A 21,867-nucleotide genomic window follows, 5' to 3' on the forward strand; every position below is an offset into this window, starting at 1 on the left:
CAGTAGAGATAATTTTACATGGCTGTCAGAAGTGATACTGTTTGCTCCCAGCCCAGGCTATAACCAGCACCTACTTTCATAAAGTTTTCACTTAGAAAGCAGGTAAGGCCACACAGACCAAAGGACTGGGCAAGCTCATCAGCATAGCACGTAACCTCCAGAAAATGTGTACTCTTACAACTACTACTTTCAGCTCCCACAAACTCCCAGTATGCCCCACAGGTAAGGGATCTCAGCACCCTTAACCAGATCACAGAAGAGGTAAAAGGCCTCTTTGGGAATTTCCCAAATTCTATGTAGTTATTCAGCTAATTAGAAAGCTTCTGTAAGTTTTTAAAGTTCAGTGGAAAATTCTTGTGGGCCAATTTACTAATCACTAGTAATACAGCTTCATATTAGAAGCAGATGGCCAACTTCTATCTTACCACTAGAAAAAACAAATCTGACATGATGGGGATTTGGTATTTCTCCAATTTATCAAATTTGACAAATGCTCCCATATTATGTCAGGAAAATGGCTACAACATGCTTCTATTAGCATATTATGAAAAATAAGTAACAGACCTTTCTCTCCATTTTGCAGCGCTGGAGAAGCATTGCGTGGGGAAGCATCCATGCTACTGATCTAGGCAGAATAACAAAACACCAACGTTGGTGCCAAGCTCTTTACAGTTCTATTTCCTCCTGTGTGGAGCACTTACAACTGAGAACCCCCACCCAACTTCTCAGCCTCTGAAAGTCACTGTATCTGTTACCAAACCAAAAAGACAAGGCAACAGCAACTCAAGTTCACAGGATGCTTATGATGGCTGTTACCTGTGCATGCTGCTACACTCCCTCTCTAAGAACCTACTTCCTGCTAGATCAAGGTAAGGTTTGCTTTAGCACCTAACAAATGTGTTAAGTGGAAGGGCCATTTGTGCATGCAGCAGAGCAAATCCAGGGTCTCTAGGAGTTTTTAGTGCACCTTGCTACCACAGATCTATTGGGAGTTCCACCTCTCAGTATCATGCTTATATTGTCCTGCCTTGCAGCCCAGACATTTCCTCAGAGCTCCAGCTCCCCAAAGGGTGGAAGTTCAGTATGCTGGTGTGTGTATCCTTGGACAGAGCTCTTGAGGCAGCAGTCCAAAATCCATCCCTTCAGTCAGGTCCCACAGGACACATTATATCCTGAAAAGCCATTACCAGTCCTTCCTGCGTCATTTGCTCTGTTATTTGTTGATATTATTTCTTTTCGTTTTCACAAGGGATGCACCTGATGGGCAACAACCTAGGGTTGAAGGAGACAGCCCAGTTCCTTTCTAGGCACACACTTGACAATGACTGCAGCTCTCTGATGGCAGTGTTCACATCAACACTACACAAACATCACAGAAAATCATCAACTCCTATTCATACTTACTCTTCCTCTCCACAATATGGCTCTTAGTTCACATCTTTTAGGAAAAGATACATATACTAGCACACAGTTTAAGCTTTTACAATTGAAAACTACAAGACACAGTAAAATTAGTTTAATAACTATTAAAGAGAACTCAAGCCAGTCTTAAGACTATTGTGTTGCCCCAGGAAAAGAAAGTGTTTCAGAGATTTATAGTCTGTTAGCCATACCTTGCTTTCCTCACCCTGCCTCAGTCTCCCAGGGCTGGGTGGTACTGATGGACGTTTTCTCCCTTTCTCTTGTTGGAAGAGATCCTGCAATCTTAAACAAAATATAAAAATAAAACAAACAAACAAAAACTACCCACACAAAACCACCACCATGAAAGAAAAATTTATCAAAAGATAGGTTACTGGTGTTATCTCTGAGTGACACAAGTTATTGAAGTTTCTCCATAACAAACTCAGATTGCTGCTAACACATGCCAAAGATGTATCAAATGGCCAAAGACAGCACATTTTCTTTAGCTCTGAGACTATTTCACCCAATCCACATGTCTCATGCTCCTCTCTTCCCATCTCTTCCATCATTACACAAATGAAAATTTCTCCTCCAGATGCAAGTTGTGCTCTACAACATAATGCATTCATAATGTGGCCTCAAATGATTTTCTGTTCCAACTGATCAGCTGTGTGTCCTCAACCAGTAGAACACATTCAGCAGAAGCTCTATACAGTAACTGCTCTATAGTGAAAGAAACTACAGCTGAACCTCTTCCCTCCCAGAACCAACACTGTATCAGTGGTGCTCATGATTCCAGCATGCGTCCTCTTACCTATTATTCCAGGCTTGTAGCATCTCACAAAGTCCTTGCTTTTTAGCTATCAAAGACTCAAAAACAGATTGCAGCTGTTGAGGCGTGTCCAGTGATGATGAAAGCAGCCTTGCTTGGATTTTCTCAGTCCAGTTTCGAAACTCTCCTTCTTCCATCTGCCAAAAGGAAAATTGTTAGTGTTATCTCACCAAGATGACATAAAATCTGAGTAGCTCCTCCCATACTTAGCCTATGGACCACTGATGCAAAAATAGTCTATTACCTCCTTTTGGGCAAAGAGGTCTTCCATCTTCTCTTCCCTTGTTTTGCTGAAGGTATCTGTTTTCAGAGAAGCAAGGCGATCATCCACAGCAAGATACACTTGTGACACCCTGCCAACAGCAATGCAAAGAGTTAAGCTGTGACTACTTGGAGCTACTTCAACGTTCTTTAAATAGTCTGAATGTGTTGAAGGTTAGCATTTAAGAATACAAAAGACAACATACAATAGCCTTCCTGCATAGTAAGCTATCCAACTGTATTCACAGAGGAAGTTGGGGAAACTTTATTAGTAATAGGAGAAATCTAGAAGTTAGATATGCTGACATTTGTCTCCACCATTTATTCTTAGCAGTGGAAGTTGTCAGACAGCAATACAAATGTCTCAAACACATTACTAACACAGGGGAACTATTGTGTCATCTGTGATTAGGAAGAATCTGGGTCTGCAAGCTATACCTCCACCAGCAGGGCTTGGAAAAAAAATGAGTACCTCTATTTCAGCTCTAAACAAAGCTCCACAGGTTTTGAAGTCAGATGGTCACAGAGGCATACAGCAATACAAGAATGCTGTGACCAGGCAGAACAGCAGTCTGCCTGGATTTTACAGAGTTTTCATCTCGCCTGTCTTCCACCTTTTTGTTCCTACATTTAGAAAGTGTCCAGGCTCATGGTAGTTCACCTTAGACTACAAGAAGGTAGAGTCTGCCCACAGTTACCATATTCAATAGTTAACAAAGGCAAAGACTTTTATACACCAGAGTTCTGTTGCCACATGACCAATAGAATGACAACAGTTCTGCTCAGACAAGAGATTTGAGCAAGGTCTTCGCAGTTTTTTGGGGCTGAAGAATTGAAACTCAGTCAGAGGTTCTATTAAGGAACATTAGGGTAAGACTATGAAGTATAACCTGCAGTTTTCCAGGTTGGCCTTCTAGGACCATCTTTTTATTTTTAGCATTAGATGAAGAATTAAAAATACTTTAACTGGGCATTTCATAAGGTAATGACAGACACTTGCTGGTGGTCAACCTTTCAATAGCTTGGCAGCATTATTGAGGATCATGCTATATGACTCAGACATCAGTGAAACATTCAGGGACAGAGATGGAAAGAATCTTAGTTTCTACTGGCAATGTTTAACCTGACTTGCCAACAGACAAAGAGTTGAGACATTAGTACAGACAGAGCAAGCAAAGGTAACAAAGATTTCAATACCACTGTCCCTTGGAAGTATATATGCATACATGTTTTAAACTATTACTTTTCTATCAAATGATGAATATTTACCCAAATCTCATCATACTAGCAAAATTGTTATATGTTCTTCTAATAAAAATACAAAATACAAGTAAGATTAGGAAGACATTAAAAACAAAGCTTACTTTTGTGAGAAATCCTTGAGATCCTGCAAAATAGTAACTTTTAATGGAGCCTGTCGTTTGATGTAGATCTTGGGGAGTGGGACACACACTTCCAGCAGCCGGATTGGGGAGTAGCTGAGAAGGCAATACAACAGCTTGTAACAGGACCCACACCACACAGTACCAGTCCTATACCATACCGAGGTTTGAGGCCCTTATATGAAAAAGGCCACTGCCAATGTGTCCAGGGCTTTAGTTCTTTTAGTAGGAATAACACTGTTCATTCTCCCAGGCAAGAAGTAAAACCACAAATCATACTGAAAAACCAAAATTTTGAAAGCATGTGGAATTAGATAGGGAAAAGCATTTCCCTTCTGTATCATGAACAGGAACCATCCACTCTTGGAACACTGCCCACCACAGCTAGGACAGTGATGCCACCCACAAAGCCCTCTGCAAGCCAGCACACAATCCTGCACTTCTGGTTATGGTACAGTTATGCTATCCCATGCTATACTCACAGTGAAGGACAGAGTTAATGAATCCTTACTAGAGCCACATGCTTCATACAGTATCAGAGAGAGAAGAAGTTTTTAGCAGTGGAACTCACCTGAAAGATGCCACCATCTGATTATAGGAAAAATACTGGTGATAGTCGTGGTGAATGGAATGCCCACAAGGCTCTGCATTGGCCCTTCGAGTGTACTGGTACCCATAGAACCTCAGCTCAAGGTATTTTGCAAAAGACATAGACCAAGAGTCATTGGAAAGGGGAACAACTGGTGTCACCTGAAAAATTGAAAGGCAAGTGTCTGAATTTCATCGTTCCAACAAGATTAAGGAGAGGATAATCCAGGCAGCAATCTAATGTTTCTAGTACCAGAAGCAACCATGACCCTGAAACAAACTTAACAACAAAGAGAGCATTTCTGCATATCTAAGACCAACACATAGTTAAAATAAATCAGTTAAATAACTGCTAGCTGATGATGAAAGGTGCTAAGCTGGGGGAGTCCAAACATACAGTTGATGGAAGCTTATTTCTGGGCTGCTATTTCTCTGTATAGAGTCAATTTCCAGCAACCCAGCCAGCAGCAGGGGCCATATCATATACTTCTCCCTGGTGATTCTGCAGCTACAAATGCACTGGTACTGCTTTGCAGTGTATTTCAACTTCACAAGTGCTTGCAAGCTTAGAGCAGACACTTTACACACACTTAACAACCTCAACCACATAAGTGTTTACATGAGCACACAAAAATAAAAGGTTACAGAGCAGCTGTATACACAGCAACACAGGGCTTGCTGTCAGCAACTGTGTCAGCCTCCTGCAGGCATCTGTACATCCAACACCCATGTCTAAGGCAGCGTCAGTAGGTGACCTGAGTCATCCATATGGGTAATTCAGATGCTTTGCATTTCAGGTACTGCATGAATCTTTTTTCATTATGTTTTATTCTCATCTCTTTGAAGCCTCTTCATGTTTAGCTAGACATGAGCATCCAGTTAGCAATGTTTTCTTAGCTAAATTACAGAACAAGTTCCAGATAATACACAATCTTACCATCTTGTGGGCTTTTAAAAGCAATTTAATATTTCTCTAATGAAGATGTTATTTTCTAATGACTACTAAAGGAACTCCAGACATCACATTGACACAATATAGGCTCTTCAGTCCACAGCAGATCAAAGAACAGCAAGTAGCTTTAGCCAATTGCTATGCCAGTAGGTCTTGGTCTCTGCCCTTTCCCATACGCTCATAAAGATTCACTGCAAGAAAGGGACCATACTCTTCACCTCTAAGTGAGCAACTCCATTTTTTCTGCTTAGATCTATCCTTTCAGAGTCAGTTTTGACACTTTCTAACAGGACTACCTCACACAAGATTTTTCACCCTCAACAGCCCCAGGGCTAAAAGAGGAATTTGTAGGTAACATGAGAACATATGCACCAGTAACAGGTTTTCTGCCAGTTTAGCCATAGCTCCAGGCATAAGCACTTTCTCAAAAATGCTGCCTTTCCATGCAAAGCCAGTCACAACAAGAATACTAATTTGGAATAGCAATGATTCTGAAGTCCACATGCTTACCTGTTTGCACAGTCTGCACCAGGAGTAAGTAAGGATGGTGTGCTGGTACCCAGGGACAGGGGAGTCCAGCTCCTTTAACACGATCTGCACACAGCCCTGCCCATGAACAAAGCGACGGATGTGGTGCACCATTGGTGTTTCACAGAACATGCTGGGGCATTGGTAGGAAGGCCTTACAGAGAGAAACAGAAACATCTATAAATGATCACATACCAGCACTGCTGAAAAACTGATTCAACAGATCTAATGTGCCTTTTAATATCCTGGTACTATTTATCTTCATTGTAAAAGAGTTTTCTACGCCTGTAGTGAAAGCTGCATCTGCAGAGCAATTTAGAAGGAGCACACAGTAAAGTTCCATCGACAGCAATGGCTGTATAGGTCCCAAAAGCAGTGACTGGACACTGGTTTCTATCACCTTGTTACAATGAATCACTTTCTACCTATAGATTCTGTATAAGGACCACGGCACCTGTGGAAGTCCTTGGCACCAAATTAAAAGACTGCTTTGGCAGTGTACCCAAGCAAATACTATCAAGGACAAAGATGTGACAAAAAGCCTTAAAATGGCAATGTTTCAGATCCTGAAGGAAAAGGTAAGCAACACACTGCCACAGAACATCTTTGAACAGTAAAACCCATGATCTTTATTTGGATGGTTTTTTTTAAGTCACAGAAGAAAGACTAATACCAGAAAAATAAAAGCTGGGTTGTTGAAGTACCAAAGTCAGATAAGATATTCTTCAAAACCAGACAGAGCCTGAAAAAGCTCAGATTCTCCTTGCTCAAGTGAAAAAATAAAGAATTTTAATTACTGAAACTAAGGAGATTGAGAAGCATTCACTTCAGCAGACACTACCTAATGAGCAGAGAGAAGCAGGAACTTAAAATTGGGCAGCTAAGCTCCTTCTCACTGATCACCACAAGGAGAAATACTTGTTCCTCCAGAAGGCTGAACACTGAGAGCCTTCTGCTACTGCAAGTGGCCAATGGAGAGAAGAGAGTAAGCTTGTCTTTTGAGCAGGTTCCTATCCAGCTTCACAGCCTGCTGAGACTCTGCATGGGGTTGTGACAGCACCAGTTATTACAGCAACATAACAACTTACACCTCTATGAGATGAAATAAATGACACAGTACTTTTCCAGGGCTCAAAGTGTTCTGGACTATTTACATTGGCCACCTGGCACATATGACAAAGCCTTACTCTGAGACACCAAATGAGCAGTGTTAGCCAACACTGGTATGAACTTTCAAAGAGGAACCTCAGAAAACTGACCAGAACAGTTGCTTGTCTTGAAAAACAGACAGTTGGAATACATGTTCAGACTCCTAATTTGGCCCTTAAACCCTAATTCCTACAGAAAGGGCTATGTGAACACATTTGCCTTTATGAACTTATCAACTTTGTTTCATAATCTGTTTCACTTCCTCGTGAAGGAAAGAAGGACAGGGCCAAAACAGGAAAGCAATGGATGCATTTGCTTGTAACAAGTGAGCACGAGTGAATTAGAAACAATTCCTCCTTACCTGAAACAGTAGCGCTCCAGAAAAATCCCTAGAGTTAGGTCATTTTTCCCATAGAACTCCATGGTCACAATCCTAAAGCAGAGAAAGAAAAGCTTTAGAGAGTGGATGCCATCACCATTAGCTGTGCAATGGCCTTTAGGAGCACAGATCTACACCCACTGCTGCCTTGTTTACAGCCTTGTATAACTTCAAAGATTATTTTTTCCACTTGACTACCCTTCCTAGATCCCTGCTGTCAGATTTGCTAATAATGATATCAAAGTCCTACTAGAACAACTTTAAACTTGACATTTAAAAGTCCAGTACAATTCCACTGAACTTTTGAAGAATATTTTCAAAAATATCTAGGCACAGAAGTCTAAACATCTTTAAGCTTCAAGCACTAATGTTTAAACAGCTACAAAAAAAGGGTACATCCAGAACATGAAAAAAGCCTCAAGAAATCCTTATTCTTCTAGCATAATTAATAGCAACTTTAGTTTTCCCAGAACCTGGGGAGACCAAGCCATTTAAATTGTGTATCAGTTTAAGTGTCATAATTCAGATATCCCTAACTTCACTAATTTACATCCTCTCATTGTTGCTGCTTAGTGAGCATATGACCATTTTCTTTGGTTCATTTCTAAGCTTTTACAGGAACTTTAGACCTTTCCCTGTAAGAGGGCTATCTCTTTATTTTCACCCAAGTTAAATGATAAAAATCACTTAATGATTAAACACCAAGACCTGTCCTGTTCAGTAGAGATAAAAGTGTCATAAGTTGCACACAAATAGCAAATTACAGCCCCCTAAGCTGGAAATAAAGCCCTTAATACTGATGACTATAGTATGAAAAAGATAGCAATATATTCCAATGCCACTGTTGGATAATACAATCTACAAGTACACCAAGATTCTCACAAGGCTCACTTTTGGGCTTGGACATTGTCCTGGGTTCATCTACACTAACTCTTCTCCACAAGACTGCATGCAGTGCTCCCCACACAGAGACATTACTCTGCAGTGAAACACCAACTAAAGCATTTGGTTTCAGGCTGGGCTTTCTCATTCATGCCTTGGGTGTAACAGAGGTTGTGCAATACTGCTGTAGATTCACCTGACCACGCAAGACAAAAGTCTTTTGCCAAACGTTCCTGTTACAGGATGAGCACAACCTACCAAGGAGTTCTCAAAGAAATACTGCCTTGAGGCAGGCACTGACTGACTTTGGGAAGGAAAGAATAGCAACTATCAAAGCCGTAGAGGAGTAGTTTTTATACCAGGGGCTAACACAGGCACTTGGAGCATTGCTGGACTGAGCAGAAGAGCTGCTGAAGAGAACACAGAGCCTCTGATGGTTTACTGGACTCAGGCAATCCACCTAGTAGAGAGAAAACAACTCGTTCAGCGGTTACAGACACCTCCATTCAGACACACTTCTGTTGACAAAATTCTATTCTAGTAATTTTATTCAAAGACAAGTATCTGCTTTCTCCTTTTGTACAGATGAACTTGGCATTATCTCCCAGCCTCAGGTAAACCTGCACTATGTAAAATTGCTAAGTGCCATTTTTAGAACAACATAACTCGCAATGAAACCAATGAACATGCAGGTGTTTCTGTGGAAATGAAGCCAAGAAAAACGAAAAACAACAAAAGCCCCATGACAAATATCCAGAGTCTCTAAATTACTGTATGATGTAGGACACCTTGGATTCAAAACTCTGCCAATATATTATACTTCAGTTACTCATTCAGGCTATAGAAAGATTTCCATCTTTCTATTCTCTGCGAAGAGATGTACCACACTGCTCTTGGAACGGAGCTGTTTTCCCTTCCACACCCTACAAAACTATGATGTTACCAAATACTTGTCTTTGATCACTGAGTAAATTTAAAACAGCATCAGCCAGTCTGATCCAGAGCAAGGGCTACTCTTATAGTTTGTAAGATTATGGCCTGTGCAGCTACAGAGATCTACATTTAAGTGCCAATTAAAAAGTGACTTCTGCTCATGAACACAAGGGCTGATTGGCTCAGGGACCAAAATGTTGACTGTTCCAACAGATCAATTCTGCTACTCTTGTTCATAGACACTCTTCCTAAACAGCTCACAATTCAAGAAAGTCCCAAGATCTCCTTTTCCTCAGTTGCAAGTTTCATGGCAGTTTACCAAAACTTTAAATATTTTTATTACAAACACATACTTCCTTGCTTTGAAATTTCAAAGAAGATTCCTTTCCTTCCATTATGTGATTCTCACTTTTCTTCAGAACACCCAAACTTTTACAATCAATCAAGTACTTTAATGTAATTATAGCCTTCTGCTGTTTCCATGACATAAAGCCCTCTGAAAATGAAAGTACATTTCTACAAATAACCAAATACAAGGAGAAAGGAAGCTCAGTTTAAGAAACTTCTTAAGGTTTGCTCCCTCTTCACGGACTCATTTTCAGAAATCAGTTAGGTACAGCCCAGTCAAACAGGCAAAACTAATTCTGGGCTGACTTTGTGCATTTCTCAGAGAAATTCTGCAGTCTCTTGTTCTGAATGACTGCAGAGCACCACAACCTAAAATGGAGTCATGACCCAGTCAAAAGAACAAAAAACCAAAACAAAACCAAAAAAAACCCATAATCAAACAGAAAGAAACAGACAAAAAATATCCCCTCTGGTTTAATATGAGACCCTACACCTTCTGTATACCATGAAAAACTGATGTAACTTGAGCTTTGAGCAGCACAACTCAATCTTACCTTATGAGACCATGAGGATTCACTCTGAGCCAGCCCCTTCTCCTCCTCTTCAGTTCTGCTCCCAGTTTTTCCAGTAGGGACACTAGACACATCCTTATTTTGGGCAAAAGGATCTGTGCTTTTCTGTAGTATCCTCCCTCCTCTGGCCCGATAGTCAGCCAGCATTCTGGCTAAGCTCTGGCTATCACGCAGATGCTCTGCTATTCTAGTATTAACTAACTCATGAGAAGGTAAGATTTGGATAGCCTTGGCTTGGACACTCCCATTCCTCCCTTGTAGTCCAGAGAAATCCCGCAACAATTGCTTCTTCCTTCTGCTCTCCAACTCCTTGTATTCCTTATTGAGGAGAGGAGACCAATAAACTTGTTCGGGAAAGTATTCCCGAGCAGGGCATCTCATGCCTTTTTCAGTCAAAAGAAATGGTTCACGGAACATCAGCACTGGGGAAATGCAGAGAATGACATCTTTCAGCTCCTGCTTAAACGCTGCAGAGTAAGTTTTGAGACGATCCTCAGATGAAGTGACCTCTTCCGTGACATATAAACCAGTATCATCCTGGAGAGGGTCTCTGAAGACTCTCATCTGACTCCTGGATTCCTGTAAGTCATCTGCCTGTTGAAGAGGCTCTAGTGCCTGGTTATCCAGAGTGGCCAAGTGCTGGTCCATGCCATGGAGGGGCAGTGGGGATGTTTCAGGTATTGCAAGAGGTACAGAGCTGAGCACTGCAAATGGTGACTCCACTTTGTGCTGCTCTTGCTGCTTGGAGGACACCGTTTCCAGCTGACAGTTCTCTTGGTCACCTCTGTCAAATACACCTCTTGGTTCAGGCAAACTGACCTCATCAGAGGACACTGACTCAGAGATTACAGACAGCTTTTCAGAGGATAGTTCAATGTCTTTGACTGCTGTGCTGAAGTCCTCACCATTGAAGAGGTTCTGCTGTTCATTTTCATCTCCTGGCTCCTCAATAAGGGAATGAAAGGAAGTGTTTTTGGTGAGAGTAGGGGGCATGGCAAACTCATCCATAAGAAATGAGATTTCCAGCTGGGAATGATAAGCCACACAGACCATGAAGATCAGGATCTCCTTCACACGAGCCAGCTCGTACTCTGCAGCACCACACAACTTGATGGTGCAACCCAGGTGCTGGGGACACCCTTCAAAGAACATCAGGGGTTTTGTCTGATCTAGAAGCAAAATATGGGAGTTAGGATGACAACTACACTTAATCTGCTTTTAGATACCTCACACACCCAAGAGATTGTAAAGGAGCCTAAGAGCAAGTAACACTGGTAGCTGCAGAAATTCATATTACTGTACTGAAATAACTTATTTTAGTAAGAAAAAAAAATCATTAGCTATAAATCTTCCCCTGTTTTATAAAACAAGCCAGCATAAAGTCAAAGTGAAGGCCATACGGAATACCCTGACCTAAACAGAGTATTCTAAGACCACTGTAGACTCTGCACCAGTGGGCAAAAGAATGACTTCCCTTCCAGGCACATTTGCCCACCCTTACAAGTCAAAAGCCTATGACATTCTGAGGGCAATTTAAAGGCTGGAAAATGCAATGAGGAAGTGGAAAAGAAATTGTTCAAGGACAGATCTGACTGAACTTGAAGCAACTTGGTCTAGGGGAAGGTCTAGCTCCTGCCATGGCAGAGAAGCTAGAACTAAATGGTTTTTAAAGCCCCTTCCAACAGAAACCTTTCTATGATTCTATGAAGAGATGCAAAGACTGTATCTCCACAAAGATCTGCATCCACAGCATTTATGTGTGCCAGCACCACTGGTAACCTGTCAAGCAGCATTTCTTCCTTCCTTCATAGACTCCCACTGCCTAGGGGAGTAACAGAGAAAAAGGAACCTTTCTTAAAGGTGCACAAGGATTGGACATGGGGAAGTGTGCACAACTTGCAACAAGGAAAATTTTGATTGGATTTGTTAAGGTAGGACCAGATAATCATTTGAAGTCCCTTCCAACACAGGTTGTTCCATGATTCTCTTCAATGCAAAAAAATTCTTTACAGTGAGGATGGTGCCCAGACAGACTATGAAATCTCCACTCTACAATATTTTCAAGAGTTGGCTGACAAAACCCTAAGAAATCTGATGTTGTATTGAAATTGATCCTTCCTGTAGACAAACTACAGCATGTCAAAAGATAAAAAACAGTTTGGAAGAAAGAAATCAGTCTAATTAAAATCTATACACTGTCTTCTCTTAGTAAGATCATACTTTTCTCTACACAGGCAGTACACTGTAGTTCCAAGAAGTAAGAGAAATAAAATGAGTAGGACGATACATGATCACACAAGGAAGCCAACAGTTCACAACTATTTAAAAAGGAGCAAAGCATTCATCTTTTCATACACATAGGCTAAGGCACATCAAGTTTTACTCACCATTGGGCAACTGAAAAACTTGCATATAAAATTTATGACAGGTCCCCAGCTGTGGTTTGGTCAACAGTTGATCCATTGACATCACTAAGTCCCCCTGGGTCATTCGACTTACCCGGTCTAACACTTGCTGTAAAATTGGAAAAAGCAGTAAGAATCTACAATGCAAAGAGGACACTGGCATCCTTATCTTGCCCTTAACAAATGAAAAACACCAGTGCAATCTATAAAACCTCTCACTGAGATGCAAACTCTCAGTTAAACCCAGTCCCACAAACCCACATCCACAATATACAAGAGTCTTAGAAACACAGTTGGGCAAATAATTCTGGTGAGATTGTACCCTGCCTAGAACTTCTCATTTGACTAGATCCAGATACCTCCAGGAGGTGCAGTCCAGCCAGTATAATGCTGGCTCTGCCAGGAGCTCAGCCAACTCCCACAGCTACTCTTTGTTTGGCTGTCTGTATCCTGCCTCAAAGGGACAGAGGCTCTATGGCAATAGCTAAAGACCCACACATGATGTGCTGTAAATGGATATTAAAGTCAACTAGAACTAAACCAGGGTACAAGGACCCATCAAACAAGGCCACAGCACAATAGCTGTGAAGACCTGAGGAAAAAGTAACTCTCCAGATTCACCTCTCTTACCTCCTTGGAAGAAAGAGAAGAAAAAAAGACAGCTCTTGGCTTTCTCCAGGGAGTTTGCTACAAGGAGTCATTAGAAATCTACCACAAGGCCAAGTCTAACTCTGATCAGAAATGCTCACCGGCTTGACATTGATGACCAGAGTGATACCATGCTCTAAGAGCATGTCCTGGGCAATTCTGGACACAGTCTTCTCAACAAGGACCAAATTGGGCTGGACATCAACTATCCGCTGTACATAGTTCTTCAAGAACTCCCTTTCCTGCAGACAGGAACAAAGTATAGCACTGAACTACTGCAAACCCATTTGGAAAATAAACCCACTTTAATGCTTAATGTCACTTTTCACTTCATTTACATACTGTCCTTTCCTATAAAACCAGGAAAACAGCTATCCAGAAAACACCATCACTAGTCCATTGTGAACATTCTCCTACTCTCACAGCACAACACTAGTTTATCAGTAGTATTCTATAAGCATTTCATAAAGAAAAGGTCTGTGTACTTCAGTGTTTTCATATTTAAGGCACATCCCTACTCACAGGAGCAGGGCACCTGTTCCAAAGTGACATTTTCTAGTTCATCACTCCATTAGGCTGGTGGTTGCTCCATTTTTTCAATCAAGCCTGACAAAAAATAACATGGGTGTGACCTAACCCTAACCTACATTAACCTGTCAAATACTTCTTCCCACACCTAAACCTTATCTAGCTCTAGTACCGTGTAAGCAATGTACAGTTCAGAAGGTCTCAATAAAAAGAAAAGTTTTCTAAAATGCTGCATTGTGAGAATCAAAATCTCACGTGTTCTCAGGGCATATAACTTGAGGACCAAAACCCTCAGTGCAAGGCTACAAGTTTGTACTGTATTTACTGCAGCAGCCCTCTTACCTAGCTTACTAGAAGAAGAAAATTCTTTCTTTTCTATGCAATCTCACTCATTCAATTTCACCTTACACACTGAAAAATTTTGCACTGGTGATGGTTTTGTTGGGGTTATTTTAACCAAGAACAAAAGCATACACTTACCTGAAGTACTATGGGCTCTATGCAGGTAAACTTTGTTTCTTCTCGATAGAGGTACTCAATTGAGCATTTTAGCAGAAGAATTCTGGGATTTTTTAAGCAAGAGTTCATCTAAAAAAGACACAAAAATAGTTAAAACAATAATACAAATACCTAGAGAGGAAGAAGTACAAAGAATAAGACAGAGACTTCCCATGATTGGTCCCTGCTACCCCCACCTCTCTTTAAAGTGTCTCAGCTATCCCCCCCCGCAGAACCAACCACACATTCTTCCTTCTTCTGAAGTTCTTACACCCAGCTGGAATTTCACAGGTACTGTTCTAAGCAGGAATGCTAGAGAGGATTTCCAGTCCATGCTAAGAGCCCCAAAGTCTTGATACACTTGATTCATGCAGTTCACTTTTATCTTGCCTTAAAGACCCATTTTACTATACTATTGTAAGTCAGAACCACAAATGCCTTTTTCTGCCTAAAAGTTGGGATAATTATTAGATGCCTCATGCTGCGGTAGGGATGGAAAGGTTTTTTTTATACATGTATGAGGAGAGTTTCTCCCCCAAAATCTTTGGGCCAGAAAACAAAACAGCTTGGAAAAGAAATACTTTAAAAGCCATTCTTTTTGGGGGCTCAAAGCAGAGAAAGCTCACAAATCTCCAAGGTGGTGAGAGAAGCTTCCTGGCAAAAAAAGTAAGTCAGAGCACCCTTGTTTCCACAGCATGCATTACAGTAAGATTATTCAAGCTGCATTACCTTTTTGTGTGCAACATTCTTAGTGCAAACAAATCCATTCACCACCATGGAGTCAAATTTCTTTCCACCAGGGATCTAACAAAGCAAAGAAGAACTGTCATACACTCCCACATCTTCTAGTCCAGTAAAGCTAATACAGAGAATACCTATTGTAGGTGATGTACAAACTTCAGCTACACCCTCAATCATCAGATGAAAGATCAGATACAGTCATGCTGGACACGTAAGTCTTTCTCTTTAAAACCTGATAAACTTAGGACAACATGAAAACTAGTACTGAGTTCTAGGATTTCTACACCCCTCCCAAGAGATGCTTATTTGTTAAACAAGTATACTTCAGCACATGACAAGGGAACCTAATTTGGATAGGCCATGAAAAGCATATATATTAACATTTATATTAACAAAAAAAAATGTAAGCAAAGGGAGGAAAAAATATAAAATAAAGAAAGAAAATCAAAAAACCCTCTACCTACCAACTGAACACATGAAACAGTTGACTGGTGTGCCTGCAGTAATAGGCAATCTCAGGCATAATAAGCAGCATGAAACAGGTTTCTGAATAACATGCTTCAGAAGACATTCATATTACCAGCACGTGAAAACAGCAGACAGCTATGAAGAGCTTTCACCTCTGAACAACTGCTCTTTGATCTGGAGTTTCAGGAGAAGCAGGAACAAGTGGTGCTGCCTGAAGAGATGCCACAGAACTACCACCAAATCATAAGGCTCTCCTCAAATCTCATATGGCTTTCAAACAAGAGTACTGCTGAGATGAATTTGGCCAAAGAAAACTAAGCCCAAATCTTCAGTCCTCAGTCACACTAACTCCTTGGATGCTATTTTCACATCAGACTCTCAGAAGGAAGTTTGCATGCCAGAACTCCAGACTTAGAGTTCAATAGTGTCAACACTGGGCCATCTGGCAGAACTGGATACACCATTCCATAACAATTAAGTTTTGCTCTTGAAGAAAGTCATCACACTCAGAATGGGAGGAGTTGAATACTCCATAATGGATAGGTACAGGGCAACAGATTGCTGCACCATGTCCTGCAAGCTACTTATCCAGCATTTGGTACATCTCCAACTCAAGAGCAAAACAAGCAGAAACCAAAAAATGAACCAAGTAACTACAGAGGTGTTACTGTTTGCTACCTTCTGCAGCCCACAGCCTGAAAGAGGTCAGCCCCAGCACATCAAAGCACTTTTCACAGTATGCCAAGTTCCCTCTGTGCAACTTTTTCCAGAACCCCACCACATCCAAAGGCCAAGCCATACAATTACAGTACTGAATGTGCTGGGGGCAGTGGAAAGGGGACTATTCTTTTCAAACAAGGTGTACTGCCAACAGCTGCACTCTTGTTTTCCTACACCCACTGCTTGAAACTTACTTTTTTGATGTGGACAAACTGGCGGATATCCATGTCATCGTCTCTCTTCTTGACATCCGGCCGTACCGTCTGAACTACCTGGCAGACCACGGGTACAATAATATCCCTCCAGGACAGTGACAGGGACTCATTGTATAGAAGCTGCTGAAGCAGTGCCATCATGTGGTTGTGATTAGCAGACCTATAAAAAAGGCAAAATAAATAGATTTCTCATTAAAAAAATGTAAAAATACAGTGCAGTGATTAGCTGAAGTAAATTTTTTAACATTTACAATGCAGAAGTCCTCTAAAGGAACAGTTGCCTAGAATGTTCTACAGTCAGCTTTGGTTCTGTACTCTATATATAAACATCACAAGATTAAAAAAAACCCCAAAATATATGTAAAAATGCTGTGTTCTTAATGCAAATAATTTCCTTGTATTGCCTACTCTAGCTCAAGTCCCACTGAAAGGTGGTGGAATAGAGGAGCTTCAGAAATTGTTACTCAAGATATGCAAATTCCTTTTTCTACATGTTTCTTACAGCAGCCTTTCCATGGCTTGTTTCTCCCCATTCTCTTCTCTCAGCAGATCCAGATTGCTGTGGTGCCAGCCTAGGGGGGTGAATAAGAGCTCTTTGGACTTCTCCTCCACCCTCCTGTTGAATAACGACTCTGCAAGAGACAAACAAACGTTGTTAATGTAAGGTCACAGTTGAATGCTTGTGTCTTTCTGAAAGGCTGCTTCAAAATGGAAAGAATTTACTAAGACGTAAGTCCTAGTAAGTACTGAGTAAGTACTGAGTTTAAGGTAGATGTCATGGTCCTCAGTATGAGGGGGACTGACACTTTCAATTACTATATTGTGTCGTAACACCTTAGAACTGTTCTCTGTTTTGCAGTACCAAAATTAGAGGTTACCTCAGCACAGTCTGTGCTTTGAAGGAGTTACTAGGTTATTTCCTGCACGGTTATTATGATATTATAGAGGCAAATTATAAACTTCCACATTGACATAATGGCTGACTATATTATAAGTCATTGATATTAGTAGTGTATAAATGTTCATCAAGCAAGTATGTAAGCCTTCAGAGATCAAGCTTAAAACTCCTCAGTGTTAAGCAAAATCCTTAGACAAAGTCATCCAGGAAGGACTATTGAAGAAAAGGATTCCTAAAAAACAAAAATTAACTTCTCTCAGATGTTCCACGTAGGAAAGCAGCTGTGTAGAAGATTAATAGAAGCTACATTGATTTCCCCCTTCCTTCTGCAAAAGCTCAGTTAAAAACTAAACACCAGTTTAATCCAAGAATTATTTTTCAGGCTAAACAGACATTTGGGTTTCTTCCTTATTTCCTCCTCTTATGAGTGCACCAAAATCAACAGCATTAACTGGGAAGGAACAAAAAGCCCACAAGTGCATCTGGCCATGATACTGGAAAGCACGTGGGTTTCAAAACTCATAAGTGCATGGCCTTTCATTTCAGAAGCAGTGATGATGGTGGTGATGACAAGAAGCAAAGAAAGATTTAAGAGAAGAAGCTTTAAGCTACTCTGTAGAAGCAGTGCAATCAATTGTATCACATCTTCATTTGCTTGCACAGGAAGTTAAAAATCAGTTACATAAATTTGTTGGTGTAGAAACTATGAACAAACTTCTCACTTACACTCATTTTTTAAAAAAAGTAAAAGCTTTTCTTTGAGTCTTTTTGAATGCAGGAATCTGAGAAGTGAAAGAAATTTAAGCTTGAAAATGCATTCAAAAAGTATAGTTTATACATCAGCTTTGCCATAAATAATTTCAGATTTATTGTCAAGTAAATATTTTGAAAGAGTCAGTGCTCTATTAAAGGAGTATTAAGGAATTTCCATCATGATATTAAAAAACACACAACAGCAGCAATTGAAGATTTTCCTTACCTTTAATAAAAGCGTCACTTATAGAGAACATCTGCTGCCCTCCGTTTTCAGGATTCAAGTACTCTGAAAGAAGAGAGAAGAGGGATATAGGTGGAGACAAAAAAAAAAAAAAAAAAAAAGACAGGTTACACTGGTGCGGCCATATAATTACAATGTACACGCCCACACCAGAAGAAGCAGCATTACTCATCCAAGTGTTTAGTCACCAATTTAGCAACAGCTTGGTGAGTGGTTAAGACAAGAGTATCCTCTCATTCTTGTTCTATCAAAAATTTTCTACAATGACAAGAAAACAGTGCTTATTAATGTGAAGAAACAAAACAAAAAGTAGACATGAGCCAAGAATGAAATAAGAGTGCATTTTCCAACTGACAGGGACCACCCTTTTCTAGACCTGAAGACAAAAGTGTTAAGATGTGATCAGACACCATGGGAACGGCCTCCTCACTCAGGTCTAAAAATGGAGCTTCAGAAACCATTTTGGTCACGCACTCCATTGAACCATCTCAGACTGAGGGAGAGATCAGCCATAAGGTTTATCATAGGCAGTGCAAAAACAAGAAGACAGCCTGCCTTTCAAGAGCTGAAAGTCTCAAGTCCAGAACAGTTCAAAGTGTTTTGAGGAATCCATGCTGACAGAGATGGACTCCCAGAAACAAAGCAGAGCAAGAGACAGATCACTTTACACATTGGAAATACAGTTAGAGCCTGCTGCTAATAATGCCAAGGCTGGGAATTCAATCCCTGTATGCACCATTCACCTAAAAATATGGATTTGATGGGTCCCTTCCAACGCAGAACATTCTGTGATATCTGTGAAATAGGATGAAGGTCCACCTACTACCCTCATTTAGCTTGCAAGATCTTAATCTTTCATGCTGACTGGGTACAAAAAGCTTGTTTTTTCCAGAAGCCATTACTTCTTGTGCCTTGAGTTGGCTCCTCACTTACACAAAAAGGGATTCTACAATGAGAAAACAAGAGCAGTAGCCCAACTGCTTATACGGCACAACTGCCTGAAGCCCAAAGCCAAGCTTTGATCATCTTTCCTGACAATGCTCCAGACCCATCACAAACAGAACACAAAGCCAGGCTGCTTTCAGACACCAACAGAAACCAACAGAAAGCTGACAGGACAAAAACAATCACAAGGCTCTGAGCAGCAACACTCAGGAGACCCCTTTTCATGACACCATTTTAAAAATCTGAGTTTGTTTGCAGATACTCAACAGAGGATAAGTGTACCAAAGAGAAATTACAAACCTCCTTTGTAAATTCCTGGGTATTTGAGATTCTTTTCTTCTCTTGCTTAGTTTTAGAGTTCAGCATTACAATAAACTACTGCTTTATAAAAGCTGGCCCACCCTCAGCATTCATTCACTCACTATCTAGATAAAGTCACATCATGCTCTACCTACACAAGAGCATGTAAACTAGCATCTCCATCCATCTCCCACTTGCAACAGGCTCAGGACATCAGTTCTTACTGTAAACACAATTAAATTAGGTCTGGCACAGACCCCTGACTGGCAAGCCAAAGCACAAGTTATCCCCAGCTGAAACCTAACCCTAGTTATGCTCTGGACAAATACACAGGCAACACCTCTAAGCCACTTCTAGATTTGTCATCATCTAGATTCTTTCATCTAGGTGATCTTCAAGGTCCCTTATCACCCAAACCACTCTATTATTCTTTTCAATACAACTTCAGCTCCCATAACTTCATGCCTGATTGGTTCCCAGGGGAAGTTCCTGACAAGGTAAGATACCATACCCCTTCTTAGCTCAGAGAGATAACTCACTCATAAGTGTGAGTCTGAGATGGTTTAGAGTGGCTAACATGCACATTTCTTACCTCACATCATCCCTACATGCATCATGCTCCACAAAATGAGGAAGGGAGATGGGGAAATGTTCCTGTAGCTCATTTTACAACCTGAAAACCCAAGCACCTTCTCAAAAGAAGAACCAAAAGGGCTCTCGGCAACAGCACACTGAGCCTTGGCAAGCAACACTAAAAAGGAATTGCATATGGTTACTCAAATCATCTTCTCTTTCCCCCCTCCTAACTACTTTCAAGCACTAAAAATACCCAAAATACCTGGTACCATGATCATGGATATCTATCTGGAAAGATGCTTATAAAATAGAATTTTGCATATTGTTAACTGTATCTCCTCAAAAACAGCAACTAAACCCCATATACAAAATCTATCATGTAATCTCTTCTCCCAATTTAAATGCAGAAAATAATCTTACTTTGTTTCCCCTTCTGATACATACTATGTCTTTAGGCAGATGATACTATAAATGAGTCACTATTCTCAGCTAACTTGGAGTCACCCAAATTTCATGGAAACACACCAGACGTTAGTCAGGCTGTAACACCACAAGAAGTTCTGCCATTAGAGAATATACAAACCACTCTGTGCTAAATCACAGCTGGTGGATACCTCATGGCCCTTGCTTCAAAGCAGCTGACCTCTGTGACTCTGGGAAATTGCATTTTTCTTAATAATTTGAGAAACCCACAAATTGCTTAGATCAAAGCTGACCTGAACTTCCAGCACTTGATGTTTTCTATTGTCAGTCCTCCCACAATGCAATTACTGGAATTTACAGAGTCCTAAGGAAACTAAATTACAGCTTCAAAAGAAGGTGGGATCTTCAGTTTCACTTCATTATTTCAAAGGAAGTCAAGTCACTGTCACCCACTCTAAGGACAAGAGAGAACTTCAACACAATCAGCCAAGTAAGTGTGTCCATAACAGTCATAGGGAAGTTACTGATGCTGACAGTGGTAAACACCTCATGTCACTGATTAACTATAGAACTCTGTCCTTAAAATAACCACCCATTTTACACAAATGCTTAACTCTCCAGTTTTGGCTGTCTAATCACTAATCTTCTAGCATCTTAGATGGCATGTTTTCTTGAATATAGCCAGGATAATCAGAAAAACAAGGTGAAAATCTTCATATTAACTTTTTATATAAAGTCTCTGACTTTCATATTTACAAAACAAAGTTTTAGAAGTCATGTATTTCACTACCCTAAGCACTGCAGCATTCACTGTAGGGTTTTGTCCCTCCTCGCTACCCACAAAGTTTCAGTCTGTCTATTGCCAAGAAGTGTTTCTTGCTATTCAAGATACTGTCACTCATTTTAATTTGTTGCTCCCTGGTTAGGTCTTTTCCCTAGAGATTCTCATGCCAGGAATTATAAACACAAACAAAATAAAAAAGGTTCACTAACTTCTCTGTATTTGCAGATACAGATTTTTCAAACAGCTGCAGGATACCTAACTATCCACAGTGCACTTCCATGACAATTCCACCCTATCCCAGTTCTGGGCCTATTACTGGTACTATGCCCTCAAGGGAAATCCATTCTCTTGGAAGAAATTGCTACCAGTTTTCTACTGCCAATTACACTCCTACAGAACAACCTGGTTAAGAGACAGGTTTCAGGAACCTATACCAAACACCAGCAGAGATTCACCAAAGACATCAGAGTGCTGTCAGCATAAACAATTCAAAGAAGTCTTTCTCTTCTCA

The 21,867-nt window shown here is 40.6% G+C and overlaps 1 protein-coding gene across 6 annotated transcripts in view; it reads right to left on the reverse strand.

Moving 5' to 3' along the window:
* Positions 1-21,867, reverse strand: part of PIKFYVE (phosphoinositide kinase, FYVE-type zinc finger containing) — a 63,817-nt gene that overhangs the window by 14,291 nt on the left and 27,659 nt on the right. For all 6 annotated transcript variants that reach the window (XM_059853223.1, XM_059853221.1, XM_059853222.1 and 3 more), the window contains 17 exons: positions 18,311-18,373; positions 16,936-17,065; positions 16,413-16,593; positions 15,019-15,093; positions 14,272-14,379; positions 13,365-13,505; positions 12,598-12,724; positions 10,193-11,379; positions 8,717-8,817; positions 7,458-7,529; positions 5,930-6,101; positions 4,451-4,629; positions 3,862-3,975; positions 2,481-2,589; positions 2,219-2,373; positions 1,614-1,704; positions 565-625 (listed from right to left, as the gene is read on the reverse strand). In XM_059853223.1, coding sequence (XP_059709206.1) covers positions 565-625; positions 1,614-1,704; positions 2,219-2,373; positions 2,481-2,589; positions 3,862-3,975; positions 4,451-4,629; positions 5,930-6,101; positions 7,458-7,529; positions 8,717-8,817; positions 10,193-11,379; positions 12,598-12,724; positions 13,365-13,505; positions 14,272-14,379; positions 15,019-15,093; positions 16,413-16,593; positions 16,936-17,065; positions 18,311-18,373 — 3,066 coding nt within the window. The remainder of the gene's footprint in view (positions 1-564; positions 626-1,613; positions 1,705-2,218; positions 2,374-2,480; positions 2,590-3,861; positions 3,976-4,450; positions 4,630-5,929; positions 6,102-7,457; positions 7,530-8,716; positions 8,818-10,192; positions 11,380-12,597; positions 12,725-13,364; positions 13,506-14,271; positions 14,380-15,018; positions 15,094-16,412; positions 16,594-16,935; positions 17,066-18,310; positions 18,374-21,867) is intronic.

The sequence above is a fragment of the Haemorhous mexicanus genome, chromosome 8 (assembly GCF_027477595.1).
Source record: "Haemorhous mexicanus isolate bHaeMex1 chromosome 8, bHaeMex1.pri, whole genome shotgun sequence".
In the NCBI taxonomy this organism is placed as follows: Eukaryota; Metazoa; Chordata; class Aves; order Passeriformes; family Fringillidae; genus Haemorhous; species Haemorhous mexicanus.